The sequence below is a fragment of the Nannobrachium achirus genome, assembly GCF_963921795.1.
Source record: "Nannobrachium achirus genome assembly, chromosome: 7".
NCBI lineage: Eukaryota > Metazoa > Chordata > Actinopteri > Myctophiformes > Myctophidae > Nannobrachium > Nannobrachium achirus.
In genome coordinates this window covers 48,468,871-48,491,339 of record NC_137816.1, presented here as the reverse complement: position 1 = coordinate 48,491,339, position 22,469 = coordinate 48,468,871, and the positions used below count along the sequence as shown (strand labels likewise).

Here is a 22,469-nt window from a genome sequence, read left to right as displayed (position 1 = left end):
AACCAAGGCCAGTTCATTATCATTTCCCATAGAAAGGTTATTTCATGTCATGAAGGCAATAAGAGGTTGAGCCACATCTAGCTCTGGTCCATAGCGTAGGGAGAACTCCACTAACGTATATGGACCAGAGCTAAGCCACATCCAACTCTGTTATCATAGAATGTGATTGATAGGTTGCCACGTTTAATGTTACATTCTGAGATTATTAACATGGTAATTCTGTAAACAAGACACATGAACATGAATTAGTCACCTTCAGGGCACTTCTATAAATTTCATTTCATAGTGTGGAGCCATAAGTCACTAGTAGTTTCATTTCTATATTCCTTTATTTGGCATTTGTCTTTTGCTACCAACCTTTTAGATCTCTTGTCTAATAATAACTTGATAATAATATACTGATAATATAAAGTGTCAGCAGCACTGACCTGACTAAAATCTGTGTTGGAATTTATTCGTTTTGTGGGATATTTTGAGTCTGATACAGATTCCGGAGAATGTATTATAGATTTATCTTTTCTACATTTACATTTTACATCTACATTTTCTACAGTCAGTCTAATGTCAAGTAGATAAAGTATGGAAAGATCAGGGGTGGCTCGGGATCATCTCGCCATCACATTGGTCCCAATTTACAATTGAATTCATACTCAACTTTAAAAAGCAAATTCACTTCAAAGCAATTTCACTATTATAGGTGCAGCCCTCTTGTACAGCAGAGGATATAGCCAACTGTCACCTTTAGCTGTAGAGAACATGAGCCCTCTGTTATGCAGGGATTGTCACTAAGGTCTCAGAGGCACAGTTTGCCCCGTCAGGCAAGTACAGGTCATGTTCTACAACAGTTTAGTGTCAACCCCTTGTTATGGTCTCTGATAATGTCTCACTTTTGTATGCAGTGTGTTAGGGTTAGGGTTAGGGTTAGGGTCTAATGTACTCTGTTGTCTGTACCGACTAGGCAAACTATCCACCAGCCAAATATTATTAGATTTAGAGCTTGAATTTTTCATTAGCCATTCAGGCCAGTGTGGACGTACATTGTTGATTTTCTGCACTGCTTTTTCTGTAAGCTATGAGCATTCCATTGAATGAAGTGCCTCATATATACAAACTCGGGATGGGACGATATGAAGATTTCATGTCACGATTATTGTGACCAAAGAAATTGCAATTTATGATATTATCGCGATAATCAAAATATCCCCAACATCTATTATCCTCGGGCGGAACATTTGCCAAAAAATAGCAGATCTACAAGCTCACAACGCATCGCAACGCGTTGTAAGCTTGTAGATCGTCTGTTTTTTGGCAAAGATATTTGAGTGAAAAAAAGTTATTTCCAGGTCCTTTTTACCAATTATAGAGTTTAAATGGTACCGGATATGCATCTCGGCAAATAAAAGGTGAATTCATCCCAGTGCATGACAGAGGATAATTCCAGATTATTCCACAATAAATTTAAATCTCTGCGATACGATTATTGTGAGTGTTTTTTATCACGATAAACGATAACAATGATTATCATCCCATCCCTGATGCAAACGCAATGACAACCTGGCAAAAAAAGATGACTGTTGAAGCCTGTATCAGAGTGTACGGTGGAGACCTATCCACCACAAATTTGAGGTGGAAAGCTTTCCACCTCAAGTCAGAAAATAAGTGCAGGCCATCATAGTACGCCACGTTGGAGTCCTATTCACCGTGACTGACTAGTCTAGATTGACCAATCAGTGAACGGGGTGTAGAGCCTGTCTGTCTGATAGTAAAAACAGAGAGATGTGTTGGGACTCGCGGTGGAAGGCTCTCCACCGTGAGGAATGATGTAACGTTGTAGTTTCATGACTCAAAAAGACTCGAAAAGACTACACCGCGGTGTAAAGCCTTCCACCGCGGACCCGACTATGATACGGGCTTAAGTCTTGTGTGTGAATGTTATTTTCCAGGAGGCACAGCTATGCACAGCTGTGTGCGGGGCACCGGGGCCTTGTCCCCTGCCCTGCTCCCCCAGCTGCTGCTGTCCAACGTGAGCTGCTGCGGTAGACGCACGTCCCTCTGGAGCTCATGGCGCCGATGCCTGGTCAACACCTCTGCCACCAGAGACTCCCAGCCTCTGCCCCTGCCCAGCCAGGCCCGCGTGGTGATCTGTGGCGGGGGCATTGTGGGCACGTCTGTGGCCTACCACCTGGCCAAGATGGGCTGGACCGAGATTGTACTGCTCGAGCAGGGCAGGTGAGTAGTCAATCTCTGTGATAAACATTAGTGGGAATTGGTGTCCGGGCAAATGCGTTCTCCAATAGGATTTCTTGTTTATCAGGGGTTGACACTAAGGTCTCAGAGGCACTTGCCCATCGGGCAAGTACAGGTCATGTTCTACTTGCCCGAAGGTAATGCCCACTTGCCCGAAAAGTAAATTGTCCATTATAAAATGATAGGTACGATTTTAATTACTGCTCAATTTAACATTTATTTCTTCACTTTCTGGGGATGTGCGATAAAATGTCATACATCAATACCTCCAAATCCAAATACCAAATACTTTAGCTATGATTGAATATGTCTATGGTTTCACACTTGTTATTTTATATTTTTAAATGTAGCAACAGTAAAAACAGCACATTATAGGTAAATAATGCTCTTATTTTACATTCCACAGACCAGAAGACACAGCGCACTGGCCACGTTCAGGTGTTTAGACAGATATCTCGTGTTGTGTTTATAGACATTTGTGTTCCCTCTCAAATGAGCACTTGCCCTGTCGGGCAACCTGAAAGCCAACTTCACCTGCCCTGACGTTTTATTTACCTGCCGGGGGCAGGTGTGCAAGCCTTAGTGTCAATGCCTGGTTTATGATTATTTTTGCAGGCTGCTCTTTTGCTTTTTACATGAAAGAGTGTCAAAGCTTATGGCAGAACGGAGGAACAACAAGAAATACGGGTCTCCAGTCCAGACCAAATCGAACCAGAATGTTTTGATTATGTGGTCTATGCATCCTGTGAACTTCCACTGTGTCCGAAGTTCTCCAATGTGATTGATTGATACATTTTAATTCATTTGTAGTGTGACAAATTCTATGTTGAAAGTCAAACAAGGGGTGGGCCAAGGGTAGTTTGTTGCCACTGAAAATCAGTCTCTAAATAAAATAACTTAATCAGAGATCAATTTATTACTGTTCCAGTTCATAGCACCTTACCAATATAGGTGGGATTTTCCACTTTCCTTTATGCTTTATGTTGCCACCCTGCCGAGGTGCCAACATAAACATTGAACATACTGTATGTTGAACATAGGCGGAGCTTGCTCCAAATACAAGAGAGACAGTGTGAGCTTGCCTTGTGAAACATGGGTTATATTAAACCTCAGTCACCACTTCAAACAACCACATTGTAGATTCTATATAAGTTTAAACCAGTAAGACTCCCTAATCGGGAGATAAGCGACTGTCAGGTCGCATGTAACCACTTAAACCCTCTGTTCTTAGTAAAACTGACCTGATTTACAACTGTGCTCACCGAATCCCTTCAGCAAAAATAGCAATATCTACAACATGGACACGTTGAGAGGTTGTAGATCTGATTTCTCTTTTGGCAAATGTTCCCCCCCAAATAGGCATGCTTGGGTTCAAGTGGTTAAACAGGTTGGTTACTGGTAAACAGCCCAGATATCTCCTTTACATAGCAGATGCATCAGTAATCATCAATACATTAGGTCATGTTGAATTGGCACAATGCTAAAAGTTTCGATTAAAGAATGCTTTCGACATAATGCACATCAGTTATTGGAGAATACTAATAGGCCAGCCCTATTCTCTATTTTCTTTGGTTGGACTTTTGTATTAAAGTAGTGCTTTGTATTTTTGGTGGTCAGACTCGGAGCAGGAACCACGCGTCTGTGTGCTGGCATGGTCAGTGTGGCCAAACCCATCTCCATTGAGTGTCGCATGGCCGACTACTCCAACACCCTTTACCAACAGCTGGAGGAAGAGACGGGAGTCAAGACAGGTACATTCAGTTCCCCGGTTCAGTCTAATTCACTTTATAACGCAATTCTATCTCAGTCTGAATTCAAAGCAGTCTGATTCGCTTTTAAGTTGATTCAGTTCAATACAACACAAGACACACTCTGGCTCCTTTTCCACCGGGGTTGAATCGCTTCAGGTCTCTTTTTGGAGCTGTGTGAAGCACAGGCTCCCTATACGTGGCCGTGTGGGTCTGTCTGTGTGTCTGTCTGTATGTAGCCTGAACTTCCTAAACTTCGGCACGCCACTAGTCCCACAGTTTTGCCACCACACACTCGCGCCATATGTCAAATCGAACGGCTTACTCGGGAATCGTGGGCTATTACTTTTCTAAGAGAAAGGTTCTATAGTTTAATTGATATTAATTTATTAGTGAATTAATTTTCCCCATTGACTTATAATGGGAATCGCAAAAACTCACATTCAATTATTTGTCTCTCGCAAACCATAGGGGCTAGAGTTTCAAGACTTGGAGAGGAGGTTCATAATGATTTCAAGGATTAAATAAAAAATAATTGTGTCATTTGGCCGCATGGTGGCGCCATAACACCCCACTTTACGTTTTGGCCTGTAACTCTTGAACCGTAGGTCGGAAAATTAAAAATATTTTTTCCCTGGATTCCTTGGGTCTCTTGGGCATCTCCCCATATAGGCCACGCCCATTTGCGCCATGATAGATTTTCCGCCATCTTGAATTTTCTCCAAAACACACTTTTTGCTCCTTTTCCTACATATTTTCTTCAAATGTCACAAAAATCGGTACACATGATCCACACACACACACACACACACACACACACACACACACACACACACACACACACACACACACACAGCTCCACTTCACACGGGTGTGATTTTTTTTTCCCAGACTAATTTTGAACCAGTTCAGAGTGTTTCCATTGAAAATTAATTGGTACAGAACCCTAAAAGTTGGTTTGGAACTGGAGCCCAAAAATAGTATTTTTTTTCTTGCCATGAACTGGGAACCAGAACTGGCGTTTAAAACTGGTGGAAACACAAGCTGGTTCACGGCCGGTCCCATGAAAGCACAGAGGTTCCAAGAATCACCAAGGGGAAATGGGCCACAGTACAACATGAATTGTGCAGGGCCTTAATTTTAGCAGAGAATTAGCAGGGTAAAATTGCTGTACCTTACCTTAACCGTAACCTCACAGAAATAATGCCTAACCTTAAAACTCATACCCTGCCAAAAAATATGTTTCTATGATAAAAACGTCTTTAAAACGTCTTTTCCACTATGGACCTCCCTGCCAGACGTCTTCTGAACGTCTTTTTTTTTTTAATAATAAAAAAAAAAAAAAAAAAAAAAATTGAAAACATTTTTGGACCTCCAACAGTGTACTAGGCATGATCGCGATCGCGAAATTGCATGTTTAACCCCCATACCAACCCCATCTTTCAAACATGGCAGCCATGTTTGTTTACATTTGAAGAAAACATAAGGGCTCCTTTCTCCTGAATGCCTGAACGGATTTCCAAGCGGATTTTTTTGTTTGAAAGCTGTGAAAAGCATGCACATGCATAGTGCATGATCTGTGCACGAATGTGTGCACCAGCGTGCACACTATTTTTTTAACCCTTTGTTGGCGAACCGGCAATATAAGAGGTCATCCCACTTTAAATATGGCACCGACTGAGTTAACCTGACTCTAACATTTGTTGGAAAATGCTTTGGATAACAAAACGTACGGTATACCCGCTGTGGGATTCAAACCCTAGGAACATGAGCCTAACGTTCTAATACACCACAGAGGTCGCTGGTTGAGCATGCTTTTCATAAATTTATTGTGAGAAGATAGCAGGGAAAATAGACTATTTTACATTTCTGTCTGCTGCTAATATTCAATTTTCAATCGTCATTCATAGAAACACTCCCAAAACAAGAATAGCACTCTCATCAGATTACTTATAGCCTGTGACTGTAATACCATTGATAAAGTTGTTATAATCTTCGTAATAAACAACATTAGTAATGAGAACAGCCTGAATGAAACACAGTGACAGCTGCGGGAGCACACTCTGTTCTGGTTGGCACGTACACCCACGCACAAATGGACATTATTAACATCCCTGATGTCGCCAAGTGGATGAAGCAGAGGTGTCAGGCATCTGGAAGCATCATTCCTAACATAAAAAAAAAAACGGAATTGTGGATTTTGTAATGGTACCAAATAAGCTAGGTATTGTACATGGCATTCACGTTACTTGGTGTCAAATGTGAGAAGTCATAACTTTTAGACTCCTATTACACTGTGTGTTTGTGTGTGTGTGTGTGTGTGTGTGTGTGTGTGTGTGTGTGTGTGTGTGTGTGTGTGTGTGTGTGTGTGTGTGTGTGTGTGTGTGTGTGTGTGTGTGTGTGTGTGTGTGTGTGTGTGTGTGTGTGTGTGTGTGTGTGTGTGTGTGTGTGCGCGCGCGTGCGTGTGTGTTTCAGGTTATGTGAGGACGGGCTCCTTGTGTTTGGCTCAGAATCAGGACCGTTTCCTGTCTCTGAAGAGGCTGGCATCCAGACTCAAGTACGCTTTCTCATCTAGTTTCACTAGCCTGGGTACCACTGCTAGGCTGCTACGCTACGTTCAGTGGATTTGTTTTGTCACTTCGCATTCTCAGTCTGCAAAGGCTGCTTTCTCCAAGGGAGGCGGGACATACCAAACGAGTGAAAACCACTCACAGCTTCTGATTGGTCTGTGGTGCGTGGGACAAAAACAGTGTGTCATCATACCAATGCGCTGAGCAGAGTGGGATAAGAACATTGATGTTGCGATTGAAAAAGTTATATTAACTTTTATAAGTCTTATATACTGTATAACGGCTATAAAAGCAGAGCAGTGTTCTGCTTTGAAAGTGTTTATTGGAGGTGGAGGTATCTCGAGTGTCCAACTAGCGATACTTTTGTCAACGGAGAGAAAAGCATGGATGGAATGGCACTGGCTGATGTAGCTAACCTACCCCTACTCTGATTCGTTGGAACAACATGCAATCAGCAATGACGTCGCCTACGTAACAGGTGACATTCGGAAATACGAGTCAAATGGAGGCCTTCCAGACTGAGAAGCGAAGTGATAAAACAAATCCACTGAACGTAGCGTAGCAGGCTGGTACCCAGGCTATGGTTTCACTACATGATTGTAGATGGACAGCCCACTGAGCCCAGGAATACTTTCTCCTTGATTGCGTCCTACATGCGTGTCTCTAACGTATTGACAGATAGCTGAACACTGAAAGCTGATAACAATGTCCTTACCTGTTGCTTTTAAGTCTTTGCATACATGTATTCGTTACTGTTACATACAGTACATGTCACCCTCTATACACGGTTTACAGGTGGTGCTGGTTGATATTAGTATCACGTAGCCAGACATTTCACCCTTTGTCAAGTCCCGCCCGTTGTCCTGCCCCTCTTCACACCCATTGGTTGCTGTCTTGGTGGGACACTCGGTGGGACACTCCATCCACTACCATTTTAATTCAGTTGCTTCATATTGTTATTCTGTGTGTTCAATTCTAACTTCAAACTTGGTTTCAGTAAAATGGAGCTGCTCAGCAGTATAATCACTCAGCATGTTTTTATTTCTCCACAAATTATGTTTAATTCAACATAAAAAAGGCAGAACCAGGGCAGGACAAGGCAGATAGAGCCTGCTGGTTGGTCAGTCAGGGACCAATCAGAAGGCTAACAAAGGGTGAATTATTCCACAATCTCTGAATGCTATATAGAGTCTGGAACTACACCTCCCGAAATCCAAGCAACGGAAGCCGGCATTTCCGTTCACGAAAATATATTTTAAAATATCATTTCTGCTAAGCAGCAAGCTAAATATGCTTAGATGATTTTGATTTATATTAGGATAAATGTGCGTGAATGTAAAAACGAAACAGAAGTGGGCAGGAGGCTTCACATCCGCTTTATCGATTCTCAAGCCGGATACTCATGATCAGAACTTCTGTCTCCCAGACATGTATGGCGGGAGCATTTGCAATTTGTGGAAGACAACAGTCTGGTGACGCAAGACTAGGTTGATATGAATCACTTTTTCCAAGCTGCCTGCCTGTTTTTGCCTGTCTTTTTCTCACACTCTCTGTCTCACTCTTTCTCTCTGTCTCCGTCTCACTCTCTCTCTCTCTCTCTCTCCACCTGCTTCTTCCTGCAGGGTGATGGGAATCAGCTGTAGCATCATTAAGCCTAAAGAGGTGGCTAAACTCCACCCTCTGGTTAACATCCATGACCTGGTGGGTGCACTGCACCTCCCTGGAGACGCCGTGGTCTCCCCACCTGACGTCAACCACGCACTGGCTGTCGCTGCTGCTAAACAAGGTTGGTATTACCACTAGAATATGATTCAGAATCATACTTAAAGAGTATCAGAATCGAAATTATTGCTGGGGGATGCGTAGCCCTGAAACATGACGATCGTATGACACGACCGTCATGCTTCCACCTCAACCTGGTGTCGAGCGGGGTAGCAAATTTGCCACGGCAGGCTAAACAAATGTTCAGATTTCAAAAATAATGTGCTTACTGAAGGCTCACGGATGTCAGAAGATAGGCCGCTCAATCAGAATTACTCATTAATCTGATAGTTTTTCCTTGTATTTCCTGGTTTTCCCCATGCGCATTAACCCCATCTATCGGTTGTAATGCCGATATGTGTAATTAGTTTTATCTGATTGCCCGAGGAGTTTCATTGCAGGTAACGGTTGATGTGCATGGGGAAAACCAGAAAATACAAGGAAAAACAGAAAACGATCATATTAAAATGCTTTTCATTACAATACAGTCGCGGCCAGTAATTCTGGTTGAGCGGCCCATATTCTGACACCCGTGAGCCTTCAGTAAGCACTTTATTTTTGAAATCTGATCTACAAGCTCACAATGTGTTGCGATGTGACGCATTGTGAGCTTGTAGATCTGCTATTTTCAAAAGTTGTTTGTACATTTGAAAACCAAAAACGGGACATTCTGCATAATGAATACTTTTACTTTTGGTACTTTAAATACATTTTGATGCCATTACTTTTGTACTTTTACTCAAGTACATTTTGAATTCCAGACTTTTACTTGTAGAAGAGTATTTCTACATTGCGGTATTGATACTTTAACTTAAGTAAAACAATTGAGTACGGTATATTTTCCACCACTGAGTAAGTTCAAGGAGCAGTGCTTATGGTATTAGTATTGATAGTACCGTAATTGCTGGACTATAAGCCGCACCTGAATATAAGCCACACCAGCAAAATTTTGAACAAAAAAACTAATGTTTACATATATAAGCCGCACCTGACTATAAGCCGCAGGTGTACTTCCTGCTTCCTGCTAGAGCACCCCTGGTGGCCGTTAGCTGTAAAAATCGACATATAAATCCTTGTTGAAGACCATTGTAACACTAACTAACTGGCCGTTAGCGGTAAAAATCTTTATATAAGCCGCACCGTTTTAGAAGCCGCAGGGTTCAAAACATGGGGAAAAAGCCACGGCTTATAGTCCGGCAGTTACTGGTAAGTTCAAGGAGCAGTGCTTATGGTATGACTCCTGTCCTGTCTCCAGGTGTCCAGATCCTGGAGAGGACCAGTGTCCAGCAGGTGTTGGTGGACAGGGGACACGTCACAGCAGTGGAGACGGACAGAGGAGCCATCGAGTGTGAATACTTTGTCAACTGTGCCGGACAGGTGAACAGATATGTTGGCCAGAGCTAAAGCATAAAATAATTCCAGGTCTAAATGGGTTTTAATGCCCTAGCAAGGAGTTTTATTTGGATAGCACTTTTCAACAAGGTGATTCAATGTGCTTTAAACAGAACATCAACCAAAGGAACACAATTATATGCAATGACATTAGGATGCATGGAACAAAATAAGTAAAAATTAACAGATACAGTTACAGTGCAGAAGGGAAAGAAAAGAGAGGAAAAAAAGAAAAAGTAACTCAATCAAAGGCAGCGGCAAACAGAAAGGTCTTTAGTTATAAAAGACATAATAGTGGAGGCAGACCTGTGGTTTTCTGGGAGTTGGTTCCAGATATGTGGTGCATAAAAGCTAAATGATGTTCCTCGCGGACAGAAAGCAGATGTTTGTTTGATTGATTGATTGATTGAAGTATTTATTAGAAGTTTGCATAGGAAAAGGTAAACTGGTGAACTGACCGTGTACAAAAAAAGGATATGCTCAGGTAAGCCGAGGCTTGTTTCCATTGAGATCCTTTTTTTAAAACTCATATAACATTGAATGACCGACAGATAGAACACACTCAACACAGTACTATGCAGTAGATATCATCAGAAAAATGATGATGATGCATGTTATAATAATCAAGGTGTCATGCTATCAGTGGGGCTCTGTGTGTGTGCTTACTTTGAAGACAATAGTGTATTGAAGAGAAAATGTTTTCATTCATGCTTTTTCTCTCTTGCTCTTCATCTCATTTCTGTTTCTATTTCTCACTTCTTCACCATCTCTCTAATCCTCTTTTTCTGCCTCTATTTTTCTGTTTGTGATCCAGTGATAGATAGATACCTAGATAGATACCATTATTATCCCAAGGGGGGCGTTCAGTCGCCCAGAGGTGGCACAGCAGTTATAAGGTTACAAGTTAAAGGGAAGTAAGAAAAAGAAAAAGGTAATGATTTGTATGGCGAAAAAACTAACGAGGAAGGAGAATCAACAATACAGAGCGAAAGTAAAATGTAAGTAATAAAACCCCAAAAATATACAGTGTCGAGTTTTACAAGTAGCCTACTATAATGGATTGCAATTTTATAGTGCTTTTTCTAAGCAAGTTGCGAACTCAAAGCGCTTTACAATGGTCCATTCATTCATACATCCGGGATTACTTATCAATACAGGCAGTGCCAATAGAAAAAGATATATCCCGGTATATACACATATACATACATACATATACTGTACATAAGTGTCTCACCATAAAGTCAAAGACATGCAATAATTCTTAAATACTTCTTAAAAGTGTGTATGTGTGCATGCACTTTACATATTTCTGTTTGTGATCCAGTGATCCAGGCTCTTAAAGTCGGTGCCATATTTAAAGTGGGATGACCTCTTATATTGCCGGTTCGCCAACAAAGGGTTAAAAAAATAGTGTGCACGCTGGTGCACACATTCGTGCACAGATCATGCACTATGCATGTGCATGCTTTTCACAGCTTTCAAACAAAAAAATCCGCTTGGAAATCCGTTCAGGCATTCAGGAGAAAGGAGCCCTTATGTTTTCTTCAAATGTAAACAAACATGGCTGCCATGTTTGAAAGATGGGGTTGGTATGGGGGTTAAACATGCAATTTCGCGATCGCGATCATGCCTAGTACACTGTTGGAGGTCCCAAAAAAAAAATTTCAAAATTTTTTTTTTCAATTTTTTTTTTTTTTTTTTTTTTAATTATTTTTTTAAAAAAGACGTTCAGAAGACGTCTGGCAGGGAGGTCCATAGTGAAAAAGACGTTTTAAAGACGTTTTTATCATAGAAACTTCTTTTTTGGCAGGGTATGAGTTAACCCATTAAGACCTGGAATATTTTATACTTTAACTATTGAAAAATAGCAGATATACAGCGCTGCGAGCTTATAGATCTGCTATTTTTGTAAAATTGTGAAAATGTGTGAAAAATCTTTGAATATACCATTTTCAAAGCAAACCTTTGTAACTCCAATCTCTGCTACTGGGTGTCCCTGGAACAACATATTTTGAGATGGGGGGGGGGTCCGCGGCCAAATACCTATTATTTTGGTGGTCCTTGACATGAAAAGGTTTGAGAACCACTGATATAGAAGTTTTTCAAAAAACCTTTAAAAGTCATTTATAGAATCGGGTCAAAAGACAAAAAAGCACAGATTTTAAAGATTTCTCAAAAATAGCAGATCTACAAGCTCGCAGCGCGGCACTCGGTGCCGCGCTGTGAGCTTCTATATCTGCTATTTTTTAATAGTTGAAACATAAAATAATGGTTAAAGTAATAATGCGTTCCAGCCAGGTCTGATTGGGTGTGTGTAACGTGTGTGTATGTTTGCATGTACTTTTTACAGTGGGCTTACGAGCTGGGCCAGGCCAGCGAGGTGAAGGTCTCGATTCCGCTGCACGGCTGCGAACATTTCTACCTGCTCACCAAACCACTCCAGGAACCCCTGCCGTCCAACACGCCAGGTCTCGCACAACAAAACGCACCTCACAATTTTAGGCCTGTCACAAAATCGTCTAATCGCAATTATTTGACATAATCGCAATTATTTGACATATTCGCAATTATTTTTGTTATAATCGTTTCCATGTTGAAACATTTTCATATGTTTTGAAACGTTTTCAAAAATAGTGGAAATAGCAGATCTACAAGCTCACAACACGTCGCGTTGTGAGCTTGTAGGTCGGCTATTTCCACTATCAACTTTTTTAAAGCTGTACTGTGGAAGCTGCTCAACTAGTGGTCAGTAGCGGTATTGCTTTTTTCGGCCGGAGTCGCCGCGGACCACCGCGGCCGTCGCGAGCACCTCCGCCTTGCCGATACGATTCCGTAGAGCCGTCTCCCATCATTTTTAGACCAGAATTGAGGGAGTAGCAAGCAAGATTCCTTCACCAATGTAAACACAGTTGCTGAGGGAAGCTACTTCCTTTAGAGACAGCAAGACTCGCTGTGATTGGCCGGTGGTGTATGATCGGCGCTGTGATTGGCCGGTAGTGTATCATGTGGGAAATGACATCATTTTGCCGGGAAATTCTCCCCCCCTCACAACTCATAGAAAACATATAAAGAGAAGGCTTCAGAAGCTGAAAATAACAGAGTGGGGGTTCTAAAACTTTAGCGATTTAACAGTTAGGACAATTTTAAGATTTGTTTTATAAAAAAAGTTACATGGTATAACTTTAAGTATAAAGTTATTATTTAGGTTATGTGTCATATCTGCCATGTGCAACTTCAAAGCCTAAAAGCCAAACAGAAATGTAATTGTCAACGACGCACACAATTAAATTGTTAATTGCAATTATATGAGTGACAATTAGTAGTCATGTAAAATGTCACATCGTGACAGCCCTACTCACAATCTTACGACAGTTGGCAACTCGATTTTCAAAGATTTCTTTTTCTTTTTGCTCATTTCCCCTCAACAGCTGTGATGGATATGGACGGGAGGATCTACGCCAGGCCGTGGCAGGGAGGCCTGCTGTCTGGTGGCTTTGAGAAGAACCCCAAACCCATCTTCACAGAGGGACGCAACCAGCAGGATGTCCAGAACATGCAGGAGGACTGGGACCACTTTGGTAAGGGCTGGGGGCCATGAAACAGAGCATTAGGGGCCTGTCACAATTAACACATAATCGCCTAATTGCAACTATTTGAGAGAATCGCAAATTATCTTTGTATAATCGTTTCCATGTTGAAAAATAATGGAAGATAGAAATTAAATGTGTCAATAATTTCTTTATATATTTAAGTTATTGGTCATATCTGCCCAGTGCAATTTGTGATTATGAAGCCTAAAAACCAAACAGGAATGTTAAACACCAAAAACACAATTAAATCTCTGCTGCATTGAAAATAAGGGCCTGCCCTTGATTGTACTCTGAGTTTAAATAAAGGTTATGATGATGATGGCGATCGTTAATCGCAATTATTTGCGTGACAATTAATCGTTAACTTGAATTTGTTATCGTGACAGCACTAGCTGCCAGTGCCTTTCTGCCATAGGTTTCTATGGTGAAGACCCGCTGGAGCGCTGCTCTTCCCAATGCCAAGCATTGTGTTTCAGCGTTCTCCGATCGGTTGATCGGTTCAAATGTTACGGATGCAAAATACATACTCTGGACATGATATCCAAGCTTTCTGTGGACACCACCCCTTAAATGATTGTTTCTCCTCATTGAATATTTACTTACTTAAAAAGAATATATATATATTAGGACAAAAACTTTAGTTCCATTCAGTAGTGACAAAAATGTTCAAAGGTAAGGTGGGGAACAAAAGTGACATATATATTTTTTTGGTTGGGGGGGTGGGTTATGCCTTTATTGAGAGAGATGGGGAGTGATGGAGATCTGTGCTCATACACACACAGTGAAAAGTAGGAGCGCTTAGCACCGCTCCAAATGTATTTTACCTTGAATATTAAATGTAATGGAGTGTGTATTAAAGCCATGTACTGTAGCAGAACTGGTGAGTAGGGTCCAAGTTACCAGGAGCCATGATAGACAGTTCACACCACTTTAACAGCTTCCCCGGCTTCGCTGGGGTTATTGATCACGTGTTCAGGTTTCGATACCCAGCATTGGCTGGCTGGGTTATTGTGTGGGTTAAATAGGCTCCCTCTTCATCCCACCCATCCATAACATAGACTACAGTATGTGCTGCTTACATATGGCATGTTGACTCCATATATAGGCATATTTGCCAATATGCACAGGTGTTGGCATGTTCAGTCCATATATAGGCATATTTGTCGATTTGTGCTGATGTTGGGCATGGCCAGTCCATATATGGTATCGCCAGTATATATACCAGATTCTTGTTATATTGGTCTTTGACACATATGATGGCTGGCAGCGTCCTAAAGGAAGGAGCGTCTTGGATATCATAGGAGAGCAGAACCAATATAAAGGAGAGAACAAGAGAATAAAAAAATGTTTGAGGCGAAAGGGATCCCCTTTATTCTGCTGGACCTGCTATGCCTAATGGCAGGGGGTCTGCCTCTGGCCGTGTTTCAGCTGGGTACGATCCACCCCTACCAGAGGGGCTTCTTCTGCGATGATGACAGCATCAAGCATCCTTTCCACGACAGCACAATCACCTCCACAGTGCTTTACACAGTGTGCTTCATCCTGCCTATTGTCTCTATGATCTTCGGGGAGTGCCTTTCGGTTTACCTGAAACGCATCAAAGCCAAGAAGTCTTCTTTCAGCAACTGCTATGTCGCCTGTGTTTACAAAGCTGTTGGTACTTTCCTCTTTGGTGCTGCAATGAGCCAGTCTCTGACCGACATAACCAAGTATTCTATTGGCCGTCTCAGACCGCATTTCCTGGATGTATGCAAACCGGACTGGAACCTTATCAACTGCACAGCAGGGAGGTACATTGAAGACTTCACTTGTACTGGAAACGCCAGAATGGTCCATGAGGGCAGGTTGTCCTTTTACTCGGGACATTCCTCTTTCTCCATGTACTCCTTGCTATTCTTGGCTCTGTACCTTCAAGCAAGACTACTGTCTGAATGGGCTAAGCTCCTTCGACCTACTGTTCAGTTTTTCCTGATTGCTGCGTCGGTGTACACAGGACTGTCCAGGGTGTCCGATTATAAGCATCACTCGAGCGATGTGGCGATCGGACTGCTACAGGGTGCTCTTATGGCCATTCTGGTGGTCTTTCTTGTATCAGACTTTTTCAAAAAACGTGTGGAACCAAAGAAGGAGGTCGACACCCCCGATACAACCCTTCAGGAGACCCCCGCAAAAGTAAACTAGCCTCTGAATGGACACAGAGAATGTGATGTAAATGTGCTTCATATTCTTTCTTTAAACTCTCCATCAGGGGTCTTCAACAGGGGGTCCAGGACCCAACAGGGGGTCCTCAGAGTTACTTCAGGGGGGCCACCAAATCCTTGTGTGATAAGGATAATTATTTTCAATTAAAAACTTTGAACCCTTGCATCCCTATTCTGAGGAGAACTTTAGCCAAAAATAGCGGATCTACAAGCTTGTAGATCGGCTATATTCAGCAAAGAGATTTGGTGTAGAGGTAAAAAAGAGCAGACCAAGTACAGAGTGAAAGGTGAAGTTTACTACGTATCGACGATTGAAGTGGCTAAATGTCTGACAACACATTAAAATCCAACATAGACTGATGACAGTGCTGTCAAACAAGTCGATGAAAATCTGCATAACGCATTTATACACTATGTAGTGGGGGTCCCTGCTTCATCTCTCTCTCAGTTAAGGGGTCCTTGGCCTGAAAACATTGAAGACGCCTGAGCTAGAGGATTAATGTCTGTTAAACAACGTTGCACCTGTCCATACATGGAGATCTGTGCTCACACACAGAAAGTGACACGTAGGAGCGGTTTGCACCGCTCAAAAGAAAAAAAATAAAGCGTAAGAATAATAAAGTGGAAAGGGGCGCACGCTGGCCCTCCGTCAATGCACTGGGATCAATTCACCTTTTATTTGCTGGGCTGCATACGCGGTGCCATTTAAACCCTCTGTAATTGGTAAAACGGACCTGGAAATAACGTCTTTTTTTCACTTTCTACCAAATCTCTTTGCCTGGATATCTACAAATGGGAGCTTGTACTGTAGATCGGCTATTTTTTGGCAAATGTTCCGCCCCAGGATAATGGATGTTTTGATTATCGCAATAATTAGTAAATCGCAATTTCTTTCGTCACAATGATCGTGACATGAAATGTTCATATCGTCCCATCCCTAATCTGAAGAAGACTGTATTACCTGTGCCCACTAAAGGGTTGAACCACCTTCTTTGTCCTTTTCCTTTACTAGAGTAAGCAACTCCACATGCATAAAATTACAGACCAAGAGTTAAGTTAATTTCACTGCTATGACTTAACCCATTTAGGCCTAGAATTATTCTATGCTTTAACTATTGAAAAATAGCAGATATACAAGCTGCGAACATTTGTAAATCAAATATTTTCTTCTGGGTGGTCCCTGGAACAACATATTTTGAGATGGGGGTCCGGGGCACACATGTCATTTTGGGGGTCTTTGACATGAAAAAGTTAGAACCACTGATTTAGAAGAAGGATTTAGAAGACATTTGTAGAATCAGGTCAAAGACATTCAAAGTAGGGCTGGGATGCGATTAAAAATGTTAATCTAATTAATTACAGGTTCTGTGATTAATTAATCACAATTAATCGCATTTTAATCGCACATCGATATTTGACCTGAGAAGATTTTTTTTTCATGTAAAACACATTTTGTTGTACGAGTGAATCAACGAGTGAGGGTTTTTTTTATCTAAATTTCGCATCCACTGGGCCAAGCAAATCGCTCTGATCGGCTACTTCTCGCTTTGGGTTTGTTGTCTCTTCTTAGTTGGTGCATCGCTATGATCGGTATTCCCGAAACTGAAGGTTCTGTGGTGCAAAAACTAAGTGCGATTAAAATGCGTAATTTTTTTAATCGCGTTAATTTTCTGTAATTAATTAATCTCAATTAATCAGTTAAAGTCCCAGCCTTAATTCAAAGACTTGCACAAATGTTCACCAATTTTTCCAAAATAGCAGATCTACAAGCTGTGAGCTTGCAGATCTGCTATTTCTTTTAATACGTTTCAGCATAAAATAATGGTTAAAGTGGTTCAAATCTATTGACACAGATTTGCGTTCAGGTCTAAATGGCGCATCGCTGATTGGCTGTGGCTTTCACAGACAGCTCCGATTGGTGTTCAACGCGCTGTTTCACCCAACGCTGCTCAGTCAGCGGTGTCTCTCCTGTTGCTGTTCTATAACACGCTGTTTAGGGGGCTCACGTCGTCGGGGAATTGCTGTTTAACGTGCTGTTTAACACATACACAGGGGTGCGCCCTGTGTATGTGTGTGTGTATTTAGAAGCTCTGTAGTTTCAGCGCAACCTGACGGTCGCTTCTCGCCCTTAAGGCGTCTTTTCGTCTTTTTAAGGCGTCTTTCTTGAGTCCAGTGTTAAGGCGGAAGGCCCTGGAAATATGAGAGACACAATATGCCCACTTACCCAGTCCATATATGGGCATATTTGCCGATTTGCGCTGGCATTGGGAATGTCCAGTCCATATATGGGCATATGACATGATATACGTTGACATCACATATTATAGCCATCATGTATGGCGTGACATCACGTATAGCCTATAAATACACTTACACCTTTCTACTGTAGTCATTCCTTCATCATTATCGGAGCATAAAGACGATACCGTAAGGGAAACGAGAAGAGGAGAAAAGAGAGAAGACAACGGCAAACATGTTCGAGGTGAAGGGGATCGCCTTTATTCTGCTGGACCTGGCATGTCTAATTCTAGGAGGTCTGCCTCTGCTAGTGTTTAGCCTGGGTACCATCCAACCCTACCAGAGGGGCTTTTTCTGCGATGATGACAGCATCAATTACCCTTTCCACGACAGCACAATCACCACCACAGTGCTTACCTTGGTGGGCTTAGCCCTGCCTATTGGCTGTATGATCTTTGGGGAGTGCCTTTCAGTTTACCTGAAACCCATCAAATCCAAGTCCTGCTATGTCGCCTGTGTTTACAAAGCTGTTGGTACGTTCATCTTTGGTGCTGCTATGAGCCAGTCTCTGACCGACATGGCCAAGTATTCCATTGGCGGTCTCAGACCGCATTTCCTGGATGTATGCAAACCGGACTGGGACCTTATCGACTGCACAGCAGGGAGGTACATTGAAGACTACACTTGTACTGGAAACGCCAGAATGGTCCATGAGGGCAGGTTGTCCTTTTACTCGGGACACTCCTCTTTCTCCATGTACTCCTTGCTATTCTTGGCTCTGTACCTTCAAGCAAGACTACAGTCTGAATGGGCCAGGCTCCTTCGACCTACTATTCAGTTTTTCCTGATTGCTGCGTCAGTGACCACAGGACTGTCCAGGGTGTCCGACTATAAGCATCACTTGACCGATGTGGTGATCGGACTGCTACAGGGTGCTCTTATGGCCATTCTGGTGGTCTTTTTCGTATCGGACTTCTTCAAAAAACGTGTGGAACCACAGAAGGAGGTCGGCACCCCAAATATAACCCTTAATGATATGGTCTGACTGCAAATATTCCCAAGAAAGGCAAGGTGACTGGGCTGAATGACTGGAGGCCGGTTGCACTCACGCCAATAGTGAGCAAATGCTTTGAGAAACATGTCAGGAAGATGATCTATGACAAATTGCCACCCACACTAGACCCACTGCAATTTGCCTATCGTCAAAACAGATCCACAGACGATGCCATTGCCACATCTCTACACACGACCCTCTCACACCTTGAGGAGAAAAAATCTTATGTGAGAATGCTGTTTATTGACTACAGCTCAGCATTCAATACCATAATTCCCCTCAAATTAGACACCAAGTTGAAGAGTCTGGGTCTAAATTCAAGCCTTTGCGGCTGGATCCTAAACTTTCTGACACAAAGACGTCAAGTGGTGAAGATGGGAAAAATTACCTCGGCCCCTCTGACTCTCAGCACAGGTGCCCCCCAGGGATGCGTTTTGAGCCCCCTCCTCTACTCCCTGTACACCCACGACTGCGTGGCCCTGTTCAGCTCCAACCAAGTGATCAAGTTCGCGGACGACACCACAGTCATAGGCCTGATCACCAATGATGATGAAACAGCCTACAGGAGAGAAGTGGAGAATCTGGAAGCATGGTGTCAAGAGAACAACCTATCTCTCAATGTGGACAAAACAAAAGAGATTATCTTTGACTACAGGAGGCCTCCTAAAGTCCACTCACCCCTCCAGATCGGGGGTGCTGCAGTGGAGAGAGTCAAAGAGTTCAAATTCCTGGGGGTACACATCACTGAGGATCTGACCTGGGCAGTGCAGACAGAAAAGGTGGTCAAGAAAGCCCAACAGCGCCTCTACTTCCTCAGGAAACTGAAGAAAGCTGGGATGGGTCCCAAAGTCCTACGGGCTTTCTACAGGGGCACCACGGAGAGCATCTTGACTGGCTGCTTCACTGCCTGGTATGGCAGCTGCACTGACCTCAATCGCAAGGCCCTGCAGAGGGTTGTGCGGACAGCCGAACGCATCAGTGGATGCGATCTCCCCCCAATCCAAGCCTTGTACGATGAGCGCTGTGTCAACAAAGCCTGTGGAATCATGAAAGATTCTCACCATCCCAACCACAGTCTGTTCAAGATGCTGCCTCATGGAAAACGTCTACGCAGTCTCAAAGCTACCAGCAACAGACTGCAAAAGAGCTTCTTTCCACGAACAGTCAGGCACATGAACGAACTGTCAAAAACGAGAAAGATCCAGGGAAAAAGGAATCGCTAGCGCCCCAACCCCTTACGTTCCCTCCTTGTGAAGTTGAATTGCACCTACTGTACATACCCCTTACGTTCCCTCCTTGTGAAGTTGAATTGCACCTACTGTACATAAATGCATACTGTGAAGTTGAATATATTAATCTGTTGCACATAGAACACTCTGTGAAGATGTTTACAAAAGTTAAGTACAGTACGGTAGCAACTACTGGAAAAATATGCTGTTGGCGTATAGAATATGCCAAACTTTTTGCACATGCACATCTGAGGATGCTCTTTTCTTTTACTGTTGCTCTTTTTGCCTTTTGCACTCCTTTTTAGATTATTATTATTATTATTTTTAGATGTGGTTTGCTGTTATTATATTGTTTTTTTTTTGATATACGACTGCATTGACTGAAGGATGCCAAACAAAAACAAATTTTACTCTTATGTACCTTACAAAAGACGTAACAATAAAGTACAACCTTGAACCTTGAACCTTGAACCTTGAATATGTTGGACCAGTGTTAAAGCTAGGACTGGCGCCGCACATCCGATATTGACTTTCAGATTTTAATTCCAAGGTTTGGACGCTCCCTCTGATACAAGATGTCAGGAAGATGATCTATGACAAATTGCCACCCACACTAGACCCACTGCAATTTGCCTATCGTCAAAACAGATCCACAGACGATGCCATTGCCACATCTCTACACACGACCCTCTCACACCTTGAGGAGAAAAAATCTTATGTGAGAATGCTGTTTATTGACTACAGCTCAGCATTCAATACCATAATTCCCCTCAAATTAGACACCAAGTTGAAGAGTCTGGGTCTAAATTCAAGCCTTTGCGGCTGGATCCTAAACTTTCTGACACAAAGACGTCAAGTGGTGAAGATGGGAAAAATTACCTCGGCCCCTCTGACTCTCAGCACAGGTGCCCCCCAGGGATGCGTTTTGAGCCCCCTCCTCTACTCCCTGTACACCCACGACTGCGTGGCCCTGTTCAGCTCCAACCAAGTGATCAAGTTCGCGGACGACACCACAGTCATAGGCCTGATCACCAATGATGATGAAACAGCCTACAGGAGAGAAGTGGAGAATCTGGAAGCATGGTGTCAAGAGAACAACCTATCTCTCAATGTGGACAAAACAAAAGAGATTATCTTTGACTACAGGAGGCCTCCTAAAGTCCACTCACCCCTCCAGATCGGGGGTGCTGCAGTGGAGAGAGTCAAAGAGTTCAAATTCCTGGGGGTACACATCACTGAGGATCTGACCTGGGCAGTGCAGACAGAAAAGGTGGTCAAGAAAGCCCAACAGCGCCTCTACTTCCTCAGGAAACTGAAGAAAGCTGGGATGGGTCCCAAAGTCCTACGGGCTTTCTACAGGGGCACCACGGAGAGCATCTTGACTGGCTGCTTCACTGCCTGGTATGGCAGCTGCACTGACCTTAATCGCAAGGCCCTGCAGAGGGTTGTGCGGACAGCCGAACGCATCAGTGGATGCGATCTCCCCCCAATCCAAGCCTTGTACGATGAGCGCTGTGTCAACAAAGCCTGTGGAATCATGAAAGATTCTCACCATCCCAACCACAGTCTGTTCAAGATGCTGCCTCATGGAAAACGTCTACGCAGTCTCAAAGCTACCAGCAACAGACTGCAAAAGAGCTTCTTTCCACGAACAGTCAGGCACATGAACGAACTGTCAAAAACGAGAAAGATCCAGGGAAAAAGGAATCGCTAGCGCCCCAACCCCTTACGTTCCCTCCTTGTGAAGTTGAATTGCACCTACTGTACATACCCCTTACGTTCCCTCCTTGTGAAGTTGAATTGCACCTACTGTACATAAATGCATACTGTGAAGTTGAATATATTAATCTGTTGCACATAGAACACTCTGTGAAGATGTTTACAAAAGTTAAGTACAGTACAGTAGCAACTACTGGAAAAATATGCTGTTGGCGTATAGAATATGCCAAACTTTTTGCACATGCACATCTGAGGATGCTCTTTTCTTTTACTGTTGCTCTTTTTGCCTTTTGCACTCCTTTTTAGATTATTATTATTATTATTTTTAGATGTGGTTTGCTGTTATTATATTGTTTTTTTTTTTTTTGATATACGACTGCATTGACTGAAGGATGCCAAACAAAAACAAATTTTACTCTTATGTACCTGTACAAAAGACGTAACAATAAAGTACAACCTTGAACCTTGAACCTTGAACCTTGAACCTTGAATATGTTGGACCAGTGTTAAAGCTAGGACTGGCTCCGCATATCCGATATTGACTTTCAGATTTTAATTCCAAGGTTTGGACGCTCCCTCTGATACAAGATTGGACATGAGCCTACTTGGGAACAATGCATGCAATACCCGTTGAACCTGCTGTTACCAATTTATGCCCATATATGCAGCTTTCTGTATCTTTCTGTATACCTGATATGCCCATATTTGGAGTTCTGGCTA

The 22,469-nt window shown here is 42.7% G+C and overlaps 3 protein-coding genes across 3 annotated transcripts in view; all 3 read left to right on the top strand.

Annotated features, from left to right (window-relative positions):
* Window positions 1-22,469, top strand: part of pdpr (pyruvate dehydrogenase phosphatase regulatory subunit) — a 35,707-nt gene that overhangs the window by 800 nt on the left and 12,438 nt on the right. The window contains exons 2-8 of the mRNA XM_080729434.1: window positions 1,944-2,229; window positions 3,865-3,998; window positions 6,471-6,552; window positions 8,188-8,351; window positions 9,582-9,703; window positions 12,069-12,186; window positions 13,147-13,296. Of these exons, the coding sequence (XP_080585560.1) occupies window positions 1,955-2,229; window positions 3,865-3,998; window positions 6,471-6,552; window positions 8,188-8,351; window positions 9,582-9,703; window positions 12,069-12,186; window positions 13,147-13,296 (1,045 nt within the window). The 5' untranslated portion in view covers window positions 1,944-1,954. The remainder of the gene's footprint in view (window positions 1-1,943; window positions 2,230-3,864; window positions 3,999-6,470; window positions 6,553-8,187; window positions 8,352-9,581; window positions 9,704-12,068; window positions 12,187-13,146; window positions 13,297-22,469) is intronic.
* Window positions 14,653-15,489, top strand: LOC308288038 (phospholipid phosphatase 1-like; the record flags this gene model as incomplete). Its single annotated transcript, XM_080729382.1, has 1 exon — window positions 14,653-15,489. One exon carries the CDS (start codon window positions 14,653-14,655, stop codon window positions 15,487-15,489), a length of 837 nt encoding a protein of 278 aa, XP_080585508.1.
* Window positions 17,983-18,792, top strand: LOC308288037 (phospholipid phosphatase 1-like; the record flags this gene model as incomplete). Its single annotated transcript, XM_080729381.1, has 1 exon — window positions 17,983-18,792. The coding sequence occupies one exon, from the start codon at window positions 17,983-17,985 to the stop codon at window positions 18,790-18,792; it is 810 nt and encodes a 269-aa protein (XP_080585507.1).